This window comes from Myotis lucifugus, unplaced genomic scaffold (assembly GCF_000147115.1).
Source record: "Myotis lucifugus unplaced genomic scaffold, Myoluc2.0 scaffold_78, whole genome shotgun sequence".
Lineage (NCBI taxonomy): Eukaryota > Metazoa > Chordata > Mammalia > Chiroptera > Vespertilionidae > Myotis > Myotis lucifugus.
Window position 1 is genome coordinate 1,784,680 of NW_005871126.1, and position 23,888 is coordinate 1,808,567.

The 23,888-nt window shown below is 35.1% G+C and overlaps 1 protein-coding gene and 1 non-coding gene across 2 annotated transcripts in view; both read left to right on the forward strand.

Annotated features, from left to right (window-relative positions):
- Positions 1-23,888, forward strand: part of SOX5 (SRY-box 5) — a 393,207-nt gene that overhangs the window by 75,660 nt on the left and 293,659 nt on the right. Inside the window, exon 4 of the mRNA XM_006090652.3 lies at positions 17,399-17,609. Within this exon, the coding sequence (XP_006090714.1) occupies positions 17,399-17,609 (211 nt within the window). The remainder of the gene's footprint in view (positions 1-17,398; positions 17,610-23,888) is intronic.
- On the forward strand, positions 8,349-8,511 carry LOC111826441. Its single transcript, XR_002829766.1, has one exon. It is a non-coding gene; the product is annotated as a U1 spliceosomal RNA (small nuclear RNA).

The following is a 23,888-nucleotide window of genomic DNA, read 5'->3' on the forward strand; positions in this document are numbered from 1 at the left end:
TTTATTTTATAATTTAGAAAAGAAACAGTTCCTTCATCTAATTTTGCATAGTTAAGTATTTTTGCAGCATTCAAATAGCTACAGATTTTCATGGTGGATAAAGGGATTTTTACATGATCCCTGTAATTATGATGAGATTTCCTTAGTGAGTGAAGTGCCTCATTTATGTACCTCTACAGGAGAAAAAGTCATCATAGTAAATTTTACACAAGTAGCAATAGTGAAAAAATGGAAAGATCAGTGCAACCAGAAAATATAGCTATATGAATACAGTAAAACCACTGGGAATGGCACAAATCCAATTTAGAATAAAATTAGGTGCAACTCCTGTTTTTAAGTTCAAATACCTGGTCTATATAGTTAGAGGGAAAAGGAGGCTGAATAATTATCGTGGGCTTGTGATAAGGACCTTAGTTAGACCTTATAAGTTAGTTAAACAGACTCAGCTGTGGGGTTGGACTTTGCAAGTGCATTTACATAAGTTTTCTGGTGTAGACTAAGTAGTTGGAACTATTAACATTTTTTTTTTAATTTTAAAAGCTTTATGTAATGTTTATATATATATGTAATATATATGTATATATGTAATATGTGTGTATATATATTCAGTATAATCTTTTTAATTTAATTACTCATATAATTTCTGGAGGAAGAATGGGCAGAGTTAGAGTTTGTATTTGTTGGAGAAACATGTTAAGATTTGAAAGACCTCTAGATTTATCATGGAAACCCCCTCTCCCCCTCACAAACAAATAACCTTTGAAACAGAAAAAAAAAAAGTTTGGAAATCAGGTATAATCTTCACTATACTTACACTTCTACCTCATTCCCCCATCTCCATAATATTCCATCTGTACAAAATGGTTCCTTAATATTGTGTTAAATCTATGAGAAATTTTTCAACTTTGCTTTTCTTATAGCAGTGATTTTCAACCTATATGACACAAGAATTTTTAAAACATTCAGTACCTGACTATTTAGTCACAGGCACTGACCTCTTTCCCCTTAGATTGTCAAATTAAAAAAAAATTAATATAGCCATAGCATTCCTTGTGAATAAATCCAAATTATACCTATTTTTTGTCCCATTGAAAAAAATTTTTTTGGTGTTTTAGTAGTTAGTTTATGTGTGCCATGAGATGGAAAAGGTTGAAATTTGCTGACTTGTGGCATAGACGTCTATCTACTCTTTCCTTCATTTTATTTCCAATTACTTTTTTTCTCAGCCTTTGTCTCATTCTAAGCACCCTCTATATTAGCCTGTATTTCAGTACTTTCTTTCTAATATCATAGTCACCTAAGTGCATTATGAGTACCGGTAAAATAGGAAAAAATTGTCCCAAAGGAATTGGTCATGTTTTACCAAAATCTTTAATGCCTCATTCTTCAGTGGAATGACAAGGGAAAAAAGTCAATTCAATTAAACTAAGACTTATTGAGTATCTCTTATGTATAAAACATATTGAATGCAAACCTGAAAAGGGCACATTTTCACCCTCCGGGAACTCAATCTGGGGAAAATGGATACACACTTACATCCTAATTAAGGCTTTGATAATATTGTGGAATACAGATAATATTGAATGTTACGATGGAAGAATTTATGATATCTTATGGAAGTTTATGGGTAAAAAACATTTTCTGACTGATAAAGAAAGGATATTGCTAGGTAAATGGTTCCCCAGCAGAGCTTCTCAAAATGTGGACTGGGCTGCCCAGCCAATGTGGTTCAGTGGTTGAGCATCGACCTATGAACTCAAAGGTCACGGTTCAATTCCTGGTCAGGGCACATGCCTGGATTCTGAGCTCGATCCCATGTGTATGGTGTGCAGGAGGCAGCCAATCAAAGATTCTCTATTATCATTGATGTTATACATCAAATTTCATATTAGGTGTATATTTGTATGTATTTTTAAAAACTATTTTGTTATTTATACCCAGCTAGAGATTAATTTACAGACCTGCTTTTCCTAGTAAGATTTATCACTGTCCATTTGGTGGTGGCATAGTGCCTAGGGAAAAACATACCCCTCTTAGGCCATGTAGTCCATTTTAGTGGTGGAAAGTAACACAAATTCCTAACGTATCTTACTGTAAATACAGATTTTTAAATGTGGATTATTTAAAGGAAAATAGAATGATAATAGTTTTAGAATGATTAAAGACTAAAGGTAAGACCTGTTGTGCTATCTTATATTTGCCATTTACAGGCCTATAGAATTTAAACCTGGCATTATATCTTAAATGTCCTTTAGTCTACAACTCTCATTTTGAGATAGGAAAAATTAAAGTTTATAGAGGTTAAGAGACTTTTTTAAGATCAAAGGTAGTGATTTTTGCTTCAACGTGTGACAGATAATGTTGATGCCACTCTAAAGAAGAAAATGAAAGTGAGCCAAGAGCAACAGCTGGTTTGGGTAACAGAATTCTGAGTTCACATTTATACATGTTAGGTTTGAGATACTGAGTTATTTAGGTGGAAAACAGATTATTGGAAATATGTGATTGAAACTCCCCTGCCAAGCGATGGAAATGTGAAAGTACCTGCCTAGATGTAAGTTTTGAAATTGTGACTTTAAGAAGAGTCATTTATTCCACGCAAATATCCCTTGAGAATTTACAATTCTGAAGGAAGTAAACCTAAACCATATTTTAAAGCTTGAAGTTGTCTTGAAAGAGGCAGAGAAGTGAGAAAAGGAGGCCATGGCCTGGGGAAAGCAAGGAGTTAAATCATGTTTGTGTCACTAAGTGGAGGGGAGAGTGATGATAAAGAAGTTTCTGTATCATCCAAAGGAGTTCTAAATTTTTTTCTGAAAGCAGGGTAGAAACCACTGAAATCTCTTTAATACAGAATGTTAAGATTATAACCCCAAGAGAGAGAAAAGTAGGTAATTTTTATGGCTGCTGAATACATTTTAGAGGATTTAGGGTCAAAACAGGCAATGCCTGAGATAAGAATGAACAGAAGACTGTGGGCCTTCAGAAAGAGGAAAAGACCTGTTTGATAGTTGAAACATTTTGAAGAAGTTAGGAACAATCTTGGATTTGACTATTAGAAGATTATTTTATTTTTATTGATTTCAGAGAGGAAGGGAGAGGGAGAGAGAGATAGAAACATCAATAATGATAAAGAATCTTCAATTGATGCTTCCTATGCACCCCAAACTGGGGATCGAGCCAGCAACCCGAGCATGTGCCCTAACCAGAATCAAACTGTGACCTTCTGGTTCATAGGTTGAAGCTCAACCACTGAGCCACACTAGTGGGGCTTAGAAGATTATTTGTATTTCCTCTGGGACTCGGTATGATGTTTTTTTAAAAAATAGGCACATGTTTAACAAATTTTGTATTTATGCCTTGTGTGTTGAGGGGGAGCAGTGTTCAAAATGTTAGGAGTTTGACAAAACTGCTTAATTTTCATTTGGAAATACAAGTCAAGGAGTTTGAAATATAAAATGTAGCCAATTAAAAATAGTATGGAAAGTTGAATATCTATTAACATACATTATGAAACTAACCTGGCATATTAGAAACACTGTATAGGATTGAGAAATGCCATATATGGAGTGAAACAAACTTTGACTAGAAAATTAGATTAAGGTTAATAAAATTAGAATGTTTAGGTGTTTTCATCCAATGAGAAGCTGTGTAACCTAATGATTAAAATTACAATTGAAGGAATCAAAGAGATAAGGCTTCAAATTATTTTTTTATTTAAGTTGAAGTACATAGCTCCAACTCAGTTTCTGTATGTGTTAAATCAGTAATAATAATAATACCTACTTCATAGGTCTGTTAGGAGGGATCAAAGTAGGAGGCTAGACACTCCAATATAGTGATTGACACATTGGTGAGTTTAATAAATGGTGCTTTTATTATTTTGCTATGAAAATGCTTTCAGGTTCTGAATAAACTCTGGGGTTAATTATGGCAAATAAAGACATTCTAATTCAAACATATTCAACAAAAGAATTATTCTCAAGCATATTGCAAGAAGAGTGGTATATAAGATGGCCATATAAAAATCCACAGTTACTCAAATTGTCAAGTTTCAGAATTGACACTCAAGTGAAGGTGTTGAAAGCTTCATCGTGTAGGTCATTTTAAACTAGCTTTTACCACACTCAAGAAACCCTGTGGTCAGATTCTCATCCTTTCCACCAGTTGCATAGGTCTTCTATGCACAGACCTGCTATTGACTTCTCTTTTTCCGTGCACAAAGCTGCTATTCACTTCCAGGAAAGTCAGTGGCTCTGTGGAATTGGATAAGAATTTGGCCTACAATGAGTGATTTGAATGAATGAATTTGGAATTGGCAAGAAAATACAAACATATGCCACATTTACTTGGTACATTCACGCCTCAAGAGAATTCAGGTAGCACGTAAATTCTGCATAAAAAGCCAGAGATTTTCAGCAGGAACCTATTTCAAAGTCAGCTTAAATCTTCTCCATGTACTTTTGTCATATTCCAAGAACAAGGCAAAATATTATATTTAATTACTTCTTATTGGAATGTAAAAGGCTAAAGAGTCTCTTCTGATAAAGTCTGTATAGCACCTACTCTTTACAAAGCTGGTGTCAGAAGACAGGACTAACAGTAATGTCATAGGCTTATTTAACATGTGGATTTACTTAGTGTTTTGTTTTTTGTTGTTGTTGTTTTTTGTGTGGTGGTACACTGTTTTTTAAGCCAATCTTTAGTGGCTGGATTGATACTGGACTACTTGCAAGTTAAATGTTATCCTTTGATTTTTGTAGGCAAAATACAACCAAGGTGTATGGGTGCCCACTTGTGTACTGGCATTAAGTTGGGGTCCTAACATTCTTCTGTTTTCAGTAGTAGACAGATTTCTTCTCCTGATATTATTGCTCATGCAACTTTCAGTACCAGAGACATCGAACCTTTAAAAATGGGAGAAATGTTGTATTTTTGACAGCTTCTCCCTTCCACTGACTGAAACAATAAAAATAATCATGAAGCTGTCGGAATGGCCTCTGCATATAATGTCATTTGCCTGTGATTTTCTTTGCTTCTCTAGATAATTGAATTTATTCAGGCAATTTATTTTTTAAATGTGCGGTCTCCGTGAATGGAAACATCTTAACTAAAGACAACCGTTTTATTTCCTCTTAATTAAATATATACGTGTGTGTGTGTGTATACTTCTGTTAGAACCAAGGGAGTAGAAGAAAAATAATGGGGACACCAAAAATGTACTGTAAAAAAAATTAATTAAAGAGAGGAAGTGTGACTCTTGTAACCAAATATTCTGACGTTGTGTTCACCCCCTGTCTATGTTCAAAGTCTCTAGGTGCTCAATAGGAGCTTTTAAATTATTTTTCCCTGTGTGACATTGCTAAGTATAATAAATGGATATAGCAAAGGACTTTTGAAAGAAGCCTCTGTGTGTATGTCATCTCAGAGCTGGTAAGCATAGCACCACCCAGTTGGTTCCCATCCTGAGACTCACTCTTAATAAATGACCAGCTTAAAGATAATGGCTATTTAATTTAAGCTCCATTAGTCAAAAATGTAGCTGTATAACACAAATAAAGCTTATATTCTCATGGTGTGGGGAATATAAAGAATTCATGCCTTTATTTTGGATTGGCATTTTTGTGAGTTATTGAGCACCAAGGCAGAATGACTTTGAGATATCAGAAATATCGAGGGATATTCAGAAGTCAGGAATTCAAGTAGAATGGTAGAAGGGAATACATATGTCCAAAATTTAAAATTATCTATTTGTTTCCTCTCTATACTCTCTATACTCCATAGAATTTAGAATGACAAATACAATTTTTCCCTTGACAGAATGATTTTTTAATGGAGCAAAACCACCTCCTCTTATTTACACCTGTGGTCACAACTCAATGAAGCACTCATGGCAGTAGGTTTCTGCAGAACTTTTTTGGTGTTGATAAATTTCATTTTTGTTTTCCCCTCATTCTAACATCTGTATGACAAGAATTTTAGAGGTTAAACATACAGCAGTCTGAGAGCTAAATCATTGTAAATAAGGGAAAATGTGTCTGGTTCTAATTTCTCCTTTATTTATACAGTGCTATTTTTTTTATACCTTACACATCCTTCCTAGAATAACAAAAATCTTTTATTCTAACATTTTTATTCTAGGTGTTTTTTTTCCTTTTTTGTTTTTTCTCTCTGCTTTGCAGATTATGTAAGTGCCCATTATTATTTCCATGTGTACATTTTTCTTTCTAAAACATCTTTCATCTTTCAAAATCAATTATAAATAATGATAAACTTTGAAAACTGTACATGGTAAACTCAAGTCACTGAAGGAGATGGTGATGCCCACTTATAGCTTCCATTTTTAGACATAAGTGAAGAGGGCGTGGCCATTTGCTCATTTCCCTGGGTGGACACTTTCTGATAGCTCATGAACTAAAATGGATTTAACCATTCACTAGAAATTAATGGTTTATAAATAATAATTTTACATCCTTTATTTTTTACCAGAATCTTGAATTTTGAGGCATATCTACATTTGCCTGTTCCACATACAAATGTAAAGATTTTAAGCTATATAACAAACATGTCATTTGAATACTGAGGCAGATTATACCTATTATTTACATTGCTGGGGTCGGAAATTAGGGCTAACAATCAAATTTAGATGAATTTAGTTATGTGGATTTTATTATTTTTTAGGTATACTAATTCTATTTTAATAATCATCTCTGTTTGCTAACCATAATCATTATTTCAATCTCCCAAGCAAAAAATATGTTTATCTTTTCTCCTTCTTCATTTTTTTCAAATTACCTAATCCTATCATTACTTGCTTCCAAATTTCTTTAGGATTTCTAACAGCTACAATCTAGTGAAAATCTTTTTATCATCACATATGTGGCATGGTAACAGTATCCTATACAGTGTAATCTTTACTTTCTCTTCTACCCAATTCATTTTCCTTATTACTACTAGACCAATCTTCCTAACAACCCAGTTTAAGAGAATCAACCAGTATAGAAACTAGAAGAATTCTTCATGGTCTTTCAGGTCAAATGTATACAATTCTATATGACTTTCAGGACCCTTCATAAAATGAGCCTCCTATGATAGTCATTCTTCTTATTTATTATTCTCCATTTATTTGTGTCAAGCCACTACCTTCTCTTGTGTGTGTGTGTGTGTGTGTGTGTGTGTGTACTCTATAAACTATTCTTGATGATTTCTCTAGAGAAGAATTCTCTATATCCTTTCCTCTCAATCTATTTTTTTAGGCTTAGATAAAAAATTCTATACATAAATATTTAATAAATTAAGTAATTGACTCAATATGTATTTATTAAGTACTAATAATAGGATTTAGGGTACATGGCCAATAATCTGACATGATTCCTGTCTTCATGGTGTAGAATGAAAATTAAATAACCAATCCTAAACAGTGTGCTAAGTGCTATGATAAAAAGTTTCCACCTTCCTTTGAGTTCCAATGTTCTTTCTTCTTTAAACTTCTTCTTATGTATAATTTTTTACCATACAATTTAGTATTATAGTTGTTATCATTACTAATTTTTCCTGTGTATTTACATGCCTCTCAAATTTAATTTAAAGTCTTTGAGGAAAGAGAATCAGCTTTATGTTTCTATACCTTTGACATCTCTTAGAGATGAGGGAAGCAGTATAACTTAATAATGACCAGCATGGATATTAAAGGTAGATGATCTTGAGTTTGGTTCCCTAATTTACAATTTCCTACTACTACTTGAGTAAATTACTCTTAGGAGCTTAATTCCCTCATCTGTTATATGGAAATAATAGTCTTTATGAAATTTCTCTGAGAATTATAAAAGATTATGTACGTTAAACTTTAAGAGCAGTACCTTTCAGAACTCCAAGTTTGGTAGCTATATTTTTACTGAAACAGTAGTGACTTTACACAGATTTTGTGTATTTGGACAGGGAAATTCCTAATAGCTTAGTGATATTTTAAAAAGTCTTCAGAACTATAAGACTAAAGTAAAATTTATATATAGCATTACTCATATAAACCATGTGAAAATAATATTTGCAGAGAATACAATGTTTTACCTATAAGACTGCCGTGTCTCTGATTATGTGTGCTACAAAATGGTCCTTATATGCCTGCTAAAGTAGGCTCAGAACATTATGATTTATACCATGAATAAATACTTTGGCTAGTTGGGAAATTTTATGAGTGTGTGCACTGCCTAATGTCTAATCATTACTTTTGGAATGAGAACTGAAGCTTGTGCTTCTTATATCCCAAATCATTGCTTAATGTCAATTCCCTCTGAAAGGAAAAGGGCTACTTTTGCGATCAGCAAGGTGCTCTATTGAAAGTTTTAATTAGTACACTTACCTTGCAGAGGAGATACCATGATCACGAAGGTGGCTTTCCCAGGGCAAGGCTTATCCATTGCACTCTGGATGTGCCAAACCCTGCGATTTCCCCAAATGTGGGAAACTCGACTGCATGATTTGTGGTAGTGGGGGATGCCTTCGCGCTCTAGCCTTAAATAAAAATAAAATAAATAAAAAAGATTTAGTTAGTGTAGAAAAATATGCCTTAATAATTGTTTTCTTTTTAATATAATGAAACATTTTATTTATTTATTTATTTTTAATCCTCACCCGAGGATATTTTTCCATTGACTTTTAGAGAGAGTAGAAGAGAGAGGGACAGACAGAGAGAAATATTGATGTTAGAGAAACACATCGATTGGTTGCCTCCTGCCAGTGCCCCAACCAGGGCCTGGCCTGGGGAGGAGTCTGCAAGCAAGGTATATGCCCTTGATAAGAATGGAACCTGGGACCCTTTGGTCCTCAGGCCAAGGCTCTATCCACTGAGCCAAACCGCCTAGGGCTAATAGGAAAATTGGATTACTATAATGACATAACGGAGTTGATGGGCATTGGGCTATGAAGCCATCAGCCTGATCTAGTGAGGAGACAACATGATACTCAAGGTGCTCCTGGAGCATAGAGAAGGGAAACTAGCAAAAATAATCAGTACTTAATCTATCCCTCCTCATATTACTGTCTCTGTTCTGTATTTAGAGCATAAAGGAACATAAGGATTTGTTTGCAAGAGAACCTAGTGGTGCTAATTTCTCATGAATAAACAAAAATCTTGATATGTCTATCTCACAAGAAGAAGGAAAAATATGAAAGTAGATGTATGGCATATTAATAATTAGTGTCATGTATTTATGAAAAATAATTTATTACTCTATTTTTTAGACTGACTTTAAAAAGTTTTATTTCATAATGAGGAGTAATTGAACATTCTTTCTTTGATCATTTCCCTGAGTTATCACTTTGTAGAGAACCATGAAACTGTGAAATTTAAAAATCGAGTATGCAACAGAGATAAAAGCACATTAATGGTCGCATGACATTGTGTAGACTACATTTTTTCTTCTTAAAAAGTTTGTATTCAGTTATCTTTAAAAATAGGTCACCTTAAAATATTTAAATTGTTCTTTAAAAAAATTGATTCCATGGATGCAGTTTGATTTCAGCAGAAAGAACTATGAAACTAATCGTATTTGCATTTTCTCTTTTTGGTGGAGTGTTAGAGGGAGGGGTTTGTCTCTTCTCCCTTTCTAGGTAAAGGCCTGGCTTTTCTTTATTTGTTTTTATATATTTCTGTGTTTTGCATATTGTTCTATCCTAATATTATGCCGGGAGCATACTTACTTTAATAAATATTTATATAGCTCTTGTCATTTCTCAGTTATAATTTGATGAGTTTTATCATTTGTAAAACAAATATTAACTAATGAGATCCCCAAACACATATAACTCATTATTTTGTAACTCAATCCACTAACAACCCAATGAGGTAGATAATAGTATTATGCCCACTTTACAGATAAAGAAAATGAGACAAAGAAAGATTGAGTAACTTGCCCAAGGTCACACAACTAGTGAATGTGGAACCAGGATTTGAACCAAAGCTATTTGGCTTTAGGTTCTCTGTGTTCAGCTGAGAACATCTTTATGCTGCCTCACAAGTTAGCACTCAAGACATTTTTATTACACGAATGAAAGAGAAAATTGAGCAAGTGAAATATTTTTCATAGTTTAATAATTATTTTATTACTATTATATTCCAAGATCATTGATACTATATAATAGCATATGTGAATTACTTATAATTTATTATCCCACTAGGGGCCCAGTGCACAAATTTGTGCACCTTGAAAGGAACTGTGGGTCCTGAGGCTGTGGTGGGCACAGTAGCGGGTCTTGGCCCATTCTCCACACCCCACATAGCCCCACCCACCACGGCCCTGGTCCCCTGACTGCCTGCAGCCCTGCTCCTGCCACTGCCACAAACTGACAGCGCTGGCCCTGGTTATACCAGCTGACGGCTCAGAGCGATTGGGGCCGGTGCCAGCAGCAGGTACGAGTGGGGCCAGTGCCATCAGTGGGTACAAGTGGCAGCTACTGCCTTGATCACCCCACAGGAGCCGGGGGAGGTGGAGAAACCCTCAGGGGCAATCAGGACCAGCAGCCACTGCTCGCACCCACTGACGGTGCCAAGTGATCAGGACCGGTGCCGGGCGCCAGCAGTGAGTGCAAGCAGCGGCTACCGGCCCCGATTGCCCCTCAGGAGCAGGGGGAGCAGGAGCAGGGGGAGGTGGAGAAGCCCTGAGGGGCTATTGGGGCTGGCGGCACCAAGCAGTTGTGAGCACCAGGTGGGACTGCAGCGTGCTGGACCAAGAATTTTCATTAACCACCAGAGGCTCACCTTGATGACAGTGACGGGCGCCCTGCCTTGGTCTGGTGTCCCTGCTCACCTGCTCCACCATCCCGCCATGGCCAACGCTGGCCATGTTCCACACTCTGCCACCTGCTGCTGACACCCGCCATGTTCCGCGTGCACCCCCTGGTGGTCAGCACATGTCATAGTGACGGTTTGTCCGTTGTTCCACCATTCAGTCTATTTGCATATTAGCCTTTTATTATATAGGATTTTATAGATGAGGAAACTGAAGTTTGGGGAGTATAGATAACTTGTCCAAGTTGTATAGTTAATAAAGGGATTGAACTCAAGCATACTCCTGCTTCCAGCTTACTTCATCACTGTTTTGTATTGCTTTGCTGACATCATGTTTACTGCATGGGAATTACAATGTATTTCACTTATCACGGAACATTTAGTCAGTTCTTAATTATAGGTCATGTTAGCAAGCAGTTAGCTTTTTAGCTTTACTGATTGTCTACTCTGTATAAGAAACTGGGCTCATTGCTCTGTGGGATAAAAAGAAGTCATTATCCAAACAGATCATAATATGAGAAATTCCTCAATTTTTTCTTATCTTCCTTCTGACTCAGAGTTAGTATTTAGTCAAGTTTCTTGACAACCACAGTAAGAATATTCTGAAGGCTTCTTAGGAAAATGATAGATGAATTATTATATATAATTAGTGGCGAGTTACAATAAATATTTCCTTTATTTCTTAAATATTATTATGCAATCCATAGTGCTAGTGGTAAATGGAAGTGTCTTGATGTATAATCTCATTTTTGTTTAGAAACATCTTATGGTTGACATTTGAGTTCTCAGGAAAGAGATCATGACTTGCCTTAAAGTGTATTTGCCTGATGTTTAAACATCAGTAAGATGGTGCTCACATCATCGGGAGGAAGATAATGAGGCTGTCCCAGCACACACTGTTATTTTTTGTTTTTACAGTTTCTATTGGTTAATGTGTTAGAATTCTCTAAAGGCTATTTTTGCTTATTAAGGTGTTTGGAGAGTGCATGAAAACATACATTTTATTCTTGAATGTAGTATTTCTGAGATTCTTAGTAAATGTGATTCTGTAAAAACAACCATTAGACTCCTCTGCCCATGTAGCATCCAAAACTGTTTTTTGTTTTTTTTTTTTTTGCTATTTGCACAATCCCTTATTGAATGAGAAAATTTGCCTTTAATTTTTGTTTCACTCACTGGAATTAAATTAGGTGGCAAATATTATATTGATTTAAAAAGCAGTGGAAACTTGCTATTCTTTTATATTAACCTTCTAAATGAGATTAAACTATGAATAAAAAAACCAACTTTTTAATACATTTCTGAAAACAATCTCTGTCCATAATGCAATTTTGCCATAAATCTTAGATTCTCTAATCTATAGAGGTGCAAGAAAATCAGTAAACATAAACCTATCTCCACATTTGCCAACATGGATGTTAAAACAATTAAGACAATATAATTTCCCCACCAACATGTGTTGGTCATTTCTTTTGCATGTTTGGTAACTCTCTCTCTTCCCAATCCTTCACTTCTTCTCCTTCCTTTTAGTTCTCTTCTCAAATCAATGAACTCCCATCACTTTTATGAAACTTTTCTGCACCACTGAAGCTTTTAGTCATCTCCCTCTTTTTCTTCTTTAACTCTTTCAGTTTTTCCTATACCTAGTTCTCAAACTTCATCAGTGTATCAGTCTCCCATTGGAAGGCCTTGTACATCACAATGCTGTGCCATATCTTCTGATTTTCTTATTCAGTAAGTCTGGGGTGAGGTCTGAGAAAACTGTATAAAATTTGGGTAATGATACTGCTTGGCAGACCACCATTTGAAAATCATACCTATACAAATCACCTGTCTTGTTTGTTGTTGTTCTTGAGTGCCATGTGAATGCATTTGAAGAAAGAATGCACTTTTAAATATTCACTTACTTTTCTTATCAATAATTAAGTATGACCTGAGTTAACATTTCTTCTCAGTGCTTGGCAAAAAAACAAACAAACTACAAATCAAGTTAGACGGTTGCTAAATTTTTATCCTATTGCATAGCAGAGGAATCTTTAAACTATTCTGTATTTTTAGGCATTTAGCTGCTGAGCTGCAGTGACTTGGCAGCTGCGGTTCTCAGGTGACGCACCCTGAACCAGAGAGGAGGGAGCCTGATTCTGGGGTGTGTCACCTGAGAACCACCCTCTTGCAATCCAGGACCCCTTGGGGATGTCGGAGAGCCGGTTTTGGCTCAATCCCCACAGGACCAGGCTGAGGGACCCCACCAGTGCATGAATCCGTACACTGGACCTCTAGTATAAAATATAAGTGTTCCATAAAAACTGACTTTGGTTTCTTGTAACTAGCTAGCACACCATGTAGAGTAGGTCAAGTGCATCCTACCTTAGCATTTGATTGTCTCAAACCCCGGGGAACTTTAAAAACCATTCATAACCATCCCTTGCTAGTGCCATCCCTAGATAGATATGTAAACCACTCATCTAATATCTGGAATCTCAATTAGTTTACCTGGTAGTTGTTCAAGCACTAAGAATTGTTGATCTTATAAAACTTAATAAGATTAAAAAGATTCATTAGTGGCTTTTTCCAACATAGAATGGGGACCAGTTGTGATAAGCTCTGTCTCTTTAGATAGCTATGGAAATTGCCAAATAAAACTGTGTCTGACAATTTCTATTTTTTGAATTGCTGAACCTAAGTACACATTAGGCAGCTCTTGTTTAGGCAAAAATTTAGAAAAGATTTTAAGTTGGATGGCTTTAATACCAGCAGTTAACACAAGTATAACAGGCACCCTTCAGAGATCTGTCTATAGGTACTGATTTTGTTTTATAGGTCTTGGGAACTGACCATATCCTGTTCCTAGAATATTGACCATATTAACCAAAGAACGACTCTATTCAGCATTTTAAGTGTTGGTTTTTGGCTCATATCCTTCATATGTTTTCCTTTCTGGAAAATTTGTATTTGCAATTTGAACTGGTATAATTGTCAAAATGATAACATTCCTTATAAAAGATGGCAATTTGTTCTGCCTTCCATTTCAAATTTATATATGTATTATCACAAGGTGATTGCTGAATCAGAAAACAATTGCCATTAATAAAGTAATGTTTTTCTTCAATGTGTTTATTATTCTTTAAGTATAATTAAAATATTGACCTCTTTCTAAATGTTTACCTTGGGAACAGTAAACAGTATAAATTATTGAAATATATACCTTTAACTAAGTTCATCTTAATAAAATGTCAATTATGTCATAGGTCGAAGCTCTTTTTGCAAATAAATGATCATTTAAAAATTGTGTAATTTGTATATATTGATGGGTTTATATTACTTTCTGTGAAGATGTATACATTTAGGTCAGAGCTTCTTAACCAATAATCCATGGTTTGGCTCAGTGGATAGAGCAATGACTGGTCTGCGGACTGAAGGGTCCTGGGTTCAATTCTGGTCAAGCTCAATCCCCCAACTGTGGTTGGGGTGTGTGCCGGAGGCAACTAATCCTGTGTCTCTCTCACATTGATGTTTCTCTCTCTCTGTCTCTCCCCCTCCCTTTTACTCTCTCTAAATCAATGGAAAAGATATCCTTGGGTGAGGATTAACAAAAAACAGCAACACCAGAAAGTTTATAATCCTTTTTTATCCGTTGACTTCAGAAATAATATATAATATTTCTAAGATTTCTTCTGCAAAATACTGAGGATTGTCCTTAGAGTTCATAAAACTTGAGTGAATATATATTGCGAATCTGCACCACTAATGCCATTGTTAGTAAACTCTCCGGATGTTCACCTGCCAGGAAAGTGAAGAGAAACATGCAGGCATTATTTCAGGTATGGTGAATGCAATCCCAGGGAAGAAACTGGAAAAAATGAGGCCTTTCTTGACTGAAGACTAGGCCAGCACTCCTTCACAAGCTATTCACCATGCTAATGAACAATGGAGCCTCACACTGAAACATCTGCTAACTACATAAAACTGTTAAAGGGATTAACAGTGCCAGAGGCTGAAATGTAATCAGACAGGTGAAATAGCGATAAGATAAATATTTCTGCGTGAAATAGCAGTAATGCTTAATTAATTTACTTATTTTTATACTGGGGGATAATTGAGTTTAGAGTAACTGTGAAGTATGTTTTACTCTTTAAAATATGCCCTCCCACTCTACAAGGTGTAGAGAATTAGAGACATGCAAAAGGGGAAATTATTGTATTTTGCATTCATTTGAACTATGTTCTGACATTTTAATGGACTTAATTGCCTACCGTTTGGGTGTCCTTTCTCTACTGATGATGCTATAGAAAGATGTGTGTGATTTTGCATTATATCAAGTGAAGTTCGGTTGCTGAGTTCTTGTTTATAGTGTTTGCCATCAGATAATATGAAAACAGAATAAAATAGAAATGTTTAGAGTGAAGCTAAAACTGGGGTGCTTCTGCCTTTGACCCTTGAAATAAATGAGAAGAAATATCTGTAAGAAATTAATGTAGAGGTTTTTCTGTGTTCTGGTTTGCATACTAAACTGAGCTAATATGTTTGATGGGCCCTTCATAAAAACATGCCTTAGTTTTTACTGAATGAATTTGTGATTGCTGTGTGTGTGTGTGTGTGTGTGTGTGTGTGTGTGAGTGTGTATGCGTATTTATACATTTGCTTGTATTTATGTGTTGGTTTTAAATAAATAATCCAGAAGTGTACCTTCACTTAACCTGCAGGGGCTTGTCATTATTACCTTATGCATATTGATTTCTAAATCCAAGTCCATTAGAAGTTAAGAGTCATCCATGAAAGTATTATCTATAGAATATTCATTCAAGACATAGTAATTATCAGAGACGTATTCTGTACTATTTGTAAGAATTGGAGTTTAGAATTATAATTTCAAAGACTTTATTAGCAAACTTTTAAAAAACCTTTTTAACTTCTTTTTCCCCATTTTCTTCGTCCCACCCAAAAAACTGATGTTTTTGCCAGAGCTGATATCTTTATTTTTTATTTTTTAAATATATTTTTATTGATTTTTTACAGAGAGGAAGGGAGAGGGATAGAGAGTTAGAAACATCGATGAGAGAGAAACTTTGATCGGGTGCCTCCTGCACACCCACACTGGGGATGTGCCCGCAACCAAGGTACATGCCCTTGACTGGAATCAAACCTTCCGCAGGCCGATGCTTTATCCACTGAGCCAAACCAGTAAGGGCAAGAGCTGATATCTTTAAACTCATTAAGAAAAAAATCATAGGAACAAATTATGATCATCTTTGTGTTGACATTTCATTTTCATCTATTTTTTAGTATTTCTATACTTTTAAGTTACTTTTAAGTTACTGAAAAATGTTAGTATTAGCCTTAAAACATGAGATATCAAATCAGTGTGATTTGTCACTTTTCTGTGATCAACATAATCTATTAGTATGTCTTAAATAGAGAAGAAATGTGTAAACACAGATATAATCTATTCTGAATATTAAATATGCACACACTCAAATATACTTTAATTGAAACTTTTAATAATGTGGAAGAAATATACTTAGGGGAAGACTAACTTCCTCAAAGACCTTAGGATATAGACATTTTTTAATTTAATTTTTTTCTACCAGCATTTCTTCCTCTATGCCCTGTCCCACCTCCCCTCTGCCTCCCCCCAACCCCTCTACAACCCCTGAAATCACCACATTGTTGTCCATGTCCATGAGTTCTGTCTTTTATTTTTAAGAAGTGCTCTGCTTTGGGGGGAGTCAAAGGATTATGGAAGTAAGAAAAACCTTTAAGTAAAAAATAATAGTTTTTCTTTATCATTCTAATATTACTCATCTTGACACTGTCAGAAAAATCAATTTAGAACTTTTTATACAAAGTATACTCCAAATATTATACAGATTTCCAGATTTGTGCTAGAAATTGTGGGAGAAATAATGACAAAAGGAACACCCCAAATTTGTTTAAATTATAGAGTTATAGAATAAATTATTTTATACAAATGCACAATTATGAAGAGGTAAAGTCTGCAAGAAACTTTACTTTGTAAGGCAAATGAGGCTTAAGTACAAAATCACACAGAGTATTGACAGAAACAATGTTTGAGGTAGCAAATGCAACTGGAAATATCTTCAGCATAAGCAGAAATAAACTTGCAGTATTACTATCTTATGTCAAAATGACCTGTTGGATGATGCTTTCTCTAAAAAATAAGAGGGAGGTGGAGAACCAAAAGAGGACCTCACTTTAATTGAGAGTGCCATCAAGAAGAGGTGGCTACTTAAAACGAAAGACATTCAAGTCTGTATACTGTGATTTGTTTAAGCTTTACAGTGTCATGAGGAAGTTAAATATAGATGACCGCCACATTTAATATTCCTAGGAAAATCTAAGACTTTCGAACAAAAGCAGAAACATAAATAAATCTAATCAATATACCCAGTCTAAGGGGCAGAATCTTCAGATTTTTATTACTCTGATGAGTTGGTCTTTGACTTGACCACTAGCCTGTAAAGTTAATGTATTCTTTTTCGAAATTTCCTTTGCAGAGTGACATTCCACTTCTTAATGTTTCAAGCCACATAATCATTTTTAAAAAAATAAACTTATTGGACTTAAGACAAAATTTTTCTTTGCTTTCTCTTTCAGGAAGTCGATGGCAATAAAGTTATGTCTTCATTTGCCCCACACAACTCATCTACCTCACCTCAGAAGACAGAAGAAGGTGGGCGACAGAGTGGCGAGTCCTTGTCTAGTACAGCCCTGGGAACTCCGGAGCGGCGCAAAGGCAGCCTGGCTGATGTTGTGGACACCTTGAAGCAGAGGAAAATGGAAGAGCTCATCAAAAATGAGCCAGAAGGTAAAGGCTGGGAAAGAAAGTTGTTGCCGTCTCCTTATTTGAATAGTTTAATTTCACCCTCTAGTTCCATTTTTTTTAACTTACTCTCTCTAAGTGCAATTGGACAAAATAGAAACCTAATGCTACAAAGATGGGTACTGTTTCTTTCAGAAACATTTAAATATGGCTATTCCAATGTTTTTATCATGAATGTCTGGTGCGATGTCTTATTTTCACTCATGGATAAGTTACGGTTGAGTAAAACAGATTTAAGGATGGATCGTGGTGTTTTAAGGGTCTATTATGTGTGAGGCTGGAGTTACAAGGTGAATGGGGAGTAGCTCTAGCCAGGAGGGGCTCCCCTGCTAGTAGCAGGGAAAGAGCACTTTGTACCTGGAGTGCTCTCCTCTGCGTTCTCAAGGTGCGATTATACACATACCTCCATTTGGCCTAGACCTTGAGTATTTTGTCCAGCAAGCGATGGATCAATATGCATCCATTCCTCTTTTACTCTCCTTGGTCAAGGAGTCTTGAATTGCAAAACGGAATGAGTAGTGAATTGCCAATAATAGTATGCTGGTGATCCTAGTAATCAATCATTATTTATTAAATGTGTTGTATGACTTCACATTAGTTAATTGAAACACTAATACAATATTAAATTAGAACTGCTAATAAAAATGTCTCATTGTTCTAAAAAAAAAATAGAATGTAGCAGCAGAGCCTAAGAGGACATTTTGCAACTTTGTTATATTTTATAACCTTAATTATTAATGCATCTTATACTACCTTGATAATTAGGACTATTTCTTATATGGTCCACAATTAATATGGCTAGGCCTATTATATATTTGAAAAGTAGTGATTCTCTAACTCCACTAGCTATCCCGAACTTTCCATTTGTTCAACTTTATAGGATGCCTTGCTTTTAAGATTTCATCTTCTAAAATCTCTTTATTAGTTAAGATAGGTGATATGCACATGGACTAATCTTAAAATTAAAGCAAACAAACTAATAAAACAAATGATGCAAGTTTGATCATTTGTGTATTACTGATAGTCATCCTTTATGTTACAGATATTTACTAAATCCTGTTTAAACCTATGTCCATCCAAAGCATGGATACCACATTGCACATATGAACATGCCTCCTATTTCAGAGTCAGGTGGAAAGTTAAAACAAACAAACAAAAAACAGGGACATAAAAAGACACACTTTATACAAAAAATAGTATAGTCTGCATTTATACTACATAACACTGAGTTAGACTCATTTCTATTCTGTTGTTGGGAAACTGGTAAATTATGAGTATATCTGACACAGAATGTATGTTAACCAGTATATTTGGGAGTTATGTTTTATGGGTCCCTACCAGATGCATAGTTGGGACATGGGTTTTAGTTAAAATTTATGTAATTCACATGATCTTACAGTTGGAAGGGATTTTAGAGATAATCTAGTCAAAGACTTTTTGGCTTCCTTCTGCATGGAGATAAAAAGGCAGTTTTGAGGAGGACCCAGATTACTTTTGTTGGAATTCTTTTTTTCTGATATTAAAAATACTTGTCTTACTATAAGAATTGTTTTTTAAGAAAAAGAAAAATTAAAAGGAAGAAACGTGTAGCTTTTCCATATTACATCTCTTAACCTGAACCTAATGATGAGGTAGTCCTTTATCATTGTTTACATATTCTGTTCATTTTGCTTGAACTTTTTGTGTTTAAAATTATTTTTCCTCTTTTACATTGTGATACAGTATTAACTAAAGCCCACACTTTATTCAGATGTCTTTATTTTCACCAAGTGTGCGTTCTCTGTTCTATGAGGTTTTCAAAGATAACACGTTACATTTGGTTGGCATGCCTCTTTGGGCTTGTTTTTGGCTATCGAAGTTTCTCAGACTGTTCCTGTGATTGATAACTTAAAAGTTTTGAGGAATACTATTCAGGTATATTTTGGAAGGCACTTCTATTGGAATTGGCCTGCTGATTTTTCTCCTAATTAAACTGGGGTTATGGTTTCTGGAGGAAGACCATAGCAATAGAGTACTATTAAAAAGTACTTCATATCAAGGGTACATACTTTCTATGTAACTTATGAATGTTGACAATGACCTTGACCAACTGGCTGATATGGTGTTTGTCAGGTTTCTCCACTGTAGAGTCTCCCTGGCCCCTTTCCAAACCATCCTCTGGAAGGAAGATGCTCTGTGCAACCCACATTTCAGGAGTAGGAAGCTTTGCTCCCCCTCTTTAGAGCGGGGCATCTATATAATTTATTTGGAATTCTTTTCCATCAAATATTTATCTCTTCTCCATCATTTACTAATTTTATTCAGTTATGTGTATATATATATATATATATATATATATATATATACACATATATATGGACTTGTGGATATTTATTGTATACTTTGAGTTATAATCCATTTCTACTTTATTTTCTTGCCCAAATTGTTCAGCTTTGGCTATTGGAAGCACTTTTCATTGACTTCTAAGACACTTTGACATACAACCAGGATTGTGGGTATATTTTTTTGAGCACTTCTTCACTATCTGGAACTATAAGATGCTGCAAACTCACCTTGTGTATTCTCTGTTCCATGTCTGTAGTTTTTCATGAAATGTATTTATCTGATTTTGATATTAGGATAATACAGGCTTCCTAGAATGAGTTCAGAAGTATTTCTCTCATATGTAAATTTTTAATATTTGTTTGAGATGTTTTTCTGCTCCAGGACGAAGGCCTGGGCAGAACCAGTGAGGCTGCGGAATGTATTGTATTACAAAGTAGTTTTGAGGTTTATCTTTAGATGATGCCCTACCTGGAGATTTGGTATACGACCTTGGTATTCCCTGAGTATGCCATGTTGGCTTCTTTTAATTTGGAAGCAAATGATGTGGCAAAGCCAAATGAGTCACTCACAATAGGAAAAAGGGCAGGAGACAGTGCTCCCCAATTTGCGTAGTAGGAGATATTCAGGGGTGTTGGGAATTGGGGAAAAAAGGGTAATATGTAGTAATAGCTACACAGGCAAAAGAGAAGAGAGAGAGAGCATCTGTAGAAGGAAGAAGTGACACAAAGAAACATCACTATGGCATGTGGACATTAGACAGTTTTCATTATTGTATTTCCCACCTTTTTTGTCCTTCCCCCCCCTACAAATATAATAAAATCTGAGCTCAAATATGACTTGTTCTTGAAAAATATAAATATATCGAGAAAATGCAGAGATAGTCTTTATGGAAACTGGAATGTAAATTGAACATGGCAAACATCTAAAAGCCTGAGTTCCACAAAGATAATTTCTGTGTAAATACAGAACTACTAAGATATATTTATATGAACACAAGATTCTTAGTTGTATATTGAGTACACAAAACTGTAACTAGTCTCCACTTATTAATAAAGATATTTTCCATAACACATATTTTTATTTAATAACTGTGACAATTGGGAGATTTATCAAGGAGTAACATGTATTTGAGTAAAGTGATGATCTTAATCACCAAGAAAAATTAATAACAAAGCAGAAAATTGTTCATAGAAAGGGAATAAGATATTGAAGCAAATTTGCATTTTTTTATTGGAAAGGAGGTAACATGGGGAAATATATCTGGAAATATGTGTAAAAGTCTCAACAGCAAGTGGAAAGTTGTTCTGGCGTTAAAGAGACCATTAATCAAAGTGTATGGTTGGGCCCTAGCTGGATTGGGCCTGTGGACTGCAGGGTCACAGGTTCGATTCCGGTCAAGGGCACATGCCTCCTCAGTTGCAGGTGCGGAAGGCAACCAATCAATGTGTCTCTCTCACATCCATGTTTCTCTCTATCTGTCTCTCCCCCTCCCTTCCACTCTCTCTGAAATCATTTGAGCATCAGAACAGGGACACTGCATGGTACAAACAAATGAGCTGTATGTAGCTCTGTGAGGTCCAACAGCACCAAAAGAAAAAAATCCTTAGGGATAAACTTAACAAAAGAGCTGCAAAATGTATATTCAACACAAAACTAAACCTTATAACTCTTTGGTGAGAGCAGTGATATGGGGATGAGGGGAGCAGAGATAGGTTGAATGGAACTAAATGTTAAGCTCACTAATATATGCCACACACAAAAAAAAAATCTTTTCTTCCCTCAAGCTATATTTTCCATTGTTTTCAAAGGCCATTAAAATGAACAGCAGGTTGTGATGAAAATTTCATTAAGTCATTAAGGCCCAGCTAAATCATTATGAGGGTGCCATATTCATGCCTTTGCTTCCTCTTATTGAGTGTGGAGAACAGATTTCAATAGAAAGTCAGTATTATTTCCGACCTTATCCCTGCCAACAGCACACTAACAGAAATTCAGAAGTTACAGGAGAATAGTGTGTCATACAAAAGGAGGCCACAGAGGTGAAATGGTTAGAAAGAAAATTAGATTTGCAGATGGGTTGGGAAAAAAGAAGGCTCTATAATTCCAGCTAGCTTATTTTTTCAATTAATCAAAATATTTTAAAAGTTGTAAATAGGGGGGATATATGTTGATGTATTTTTGTTTGTGTCTTTTTCCTGCATCTGAATTTTTGCCTGGCATTACTCAAAATGACCCAATGCTAAAGAGTCTTATTTGTCCAATGTGTCACTTAACTGACATAGAACATGCCCAAGTTCATAGTAAATTCAAGTTCACAATATATGGCTGCTACAATATGGTTATGTTATACTTGAAAGTAGCTCAGCTATATCAGTTGATTTTTTTCTTTATTGATTAAGGTATTACATATGTGTTCTTATCTCCCCTTCCTCCCCAAATCCCCCAACTCATGCCCTCATCCCACTGGTGTCTGTGTCCATTGGTTAGGCTTATATGCATGCATATAAGTCCTTTGGTTGATCTCTCCCTAGTTGATTTTTAACTATTAGACCTAGAAGTTAAGAATTATCATGAGTTTTTATAATAATGGACACATAATTCCTATATAAAATAGCAAATAAATAATTATATATTGGGGGGGCAGCATCTATTCAATGCATATCATGTTTTAGCTATAGTATTAAGTAATTTATATGAAACACTTTATTTAATCTTTACATAAACTTTATAACCAGGGCTACTATGTATAGCTATTTCAATTTTAGGAAGCTCCATATGCATGAACTAAACATTCTGATTCTTATTATCTCCATTTACAGATGAGGAAACTAATGATTCAATATGTCACAGGGTGACTGTCAGGGTCATTATTTAAAATGAAGTCAACCTTAAACTAGAATCCATGTCCTTAATCACTAGTTATACCATTTCTTCCAATTAGGAATTTTACCAGTAATGGTTTAATGTTATTCTTTGGCACCTGTGTACCTAAATTCCTTCGAAATAATGAATAATAAAGTAGTATTCAATAATATGCTACTAAAGAAAAGTCCTTTTGCCTCAGTGGTGATCACATTTCCAGAAAATTTTTACAATCAGCTCAACTCAAACAGTTTGAATTTCAAGTGTTAAAAAAACAACTTAGAATATATCTTAATAAAAACTTTAGATAAATGGGAGCAGATTAGCACTGGAATAGTAGCAATTCAGGAATGGAAAGAAATGTGGACACACTTTAGGCCTGTGTCCTCATTTTTGAGAGACTGAGGCAGAGAAGTGCTGGAAGTCATACAGCAAGTTGGTGTTAAAGCCAGAATGAGAATCCAATTCACATCCTACAGGTCCAGGCGCCTTATTGTTTTCCTGTTCAGTCACATCATGCATTTTTATATTCTTTTTTTCTTGATCTTTTAGAAATAAAGCCATCACCTCCTCTTAGTTTTAAAGAATATTTTTTTAAAAAATGTATTTTATTGATTTTTTACAGAGAGGAAGGGAGAGGGATAGAAACATTGATGAGAGAGAAACAGCCATCAGCTGCCTCCTGCACATCCCCCACTGGTACATGCCCTTGACCAGAATCAAACCTGGGACCCTAGAGTCTGCAGGCCGATGCTCTATCCACTGAGCCAAACCGGTTAGGGCTAAGGAATATTTTACTCTTTGTTAAATTAAAATAAATCTAAGACAACCAGATATCTTAATTTAGATAATAATATAGACAAGTATCTACAGATTTGCTTTTTCTCAAGTTCCAGGTAGCTAGGGATGGTCTCGAAAAATACATCCACATTTAAATTTAGGTACAGATTCCAACTTTAAACTTGATTTTCATGCAAACCTTAGGTTCATTAACAGTGCTGGTGAAAATAATTCTTTCTTGACAAGAACTTTAGATATCTCAATTAAAATAGAGTCAAAAATTTTAGATAAAAATTT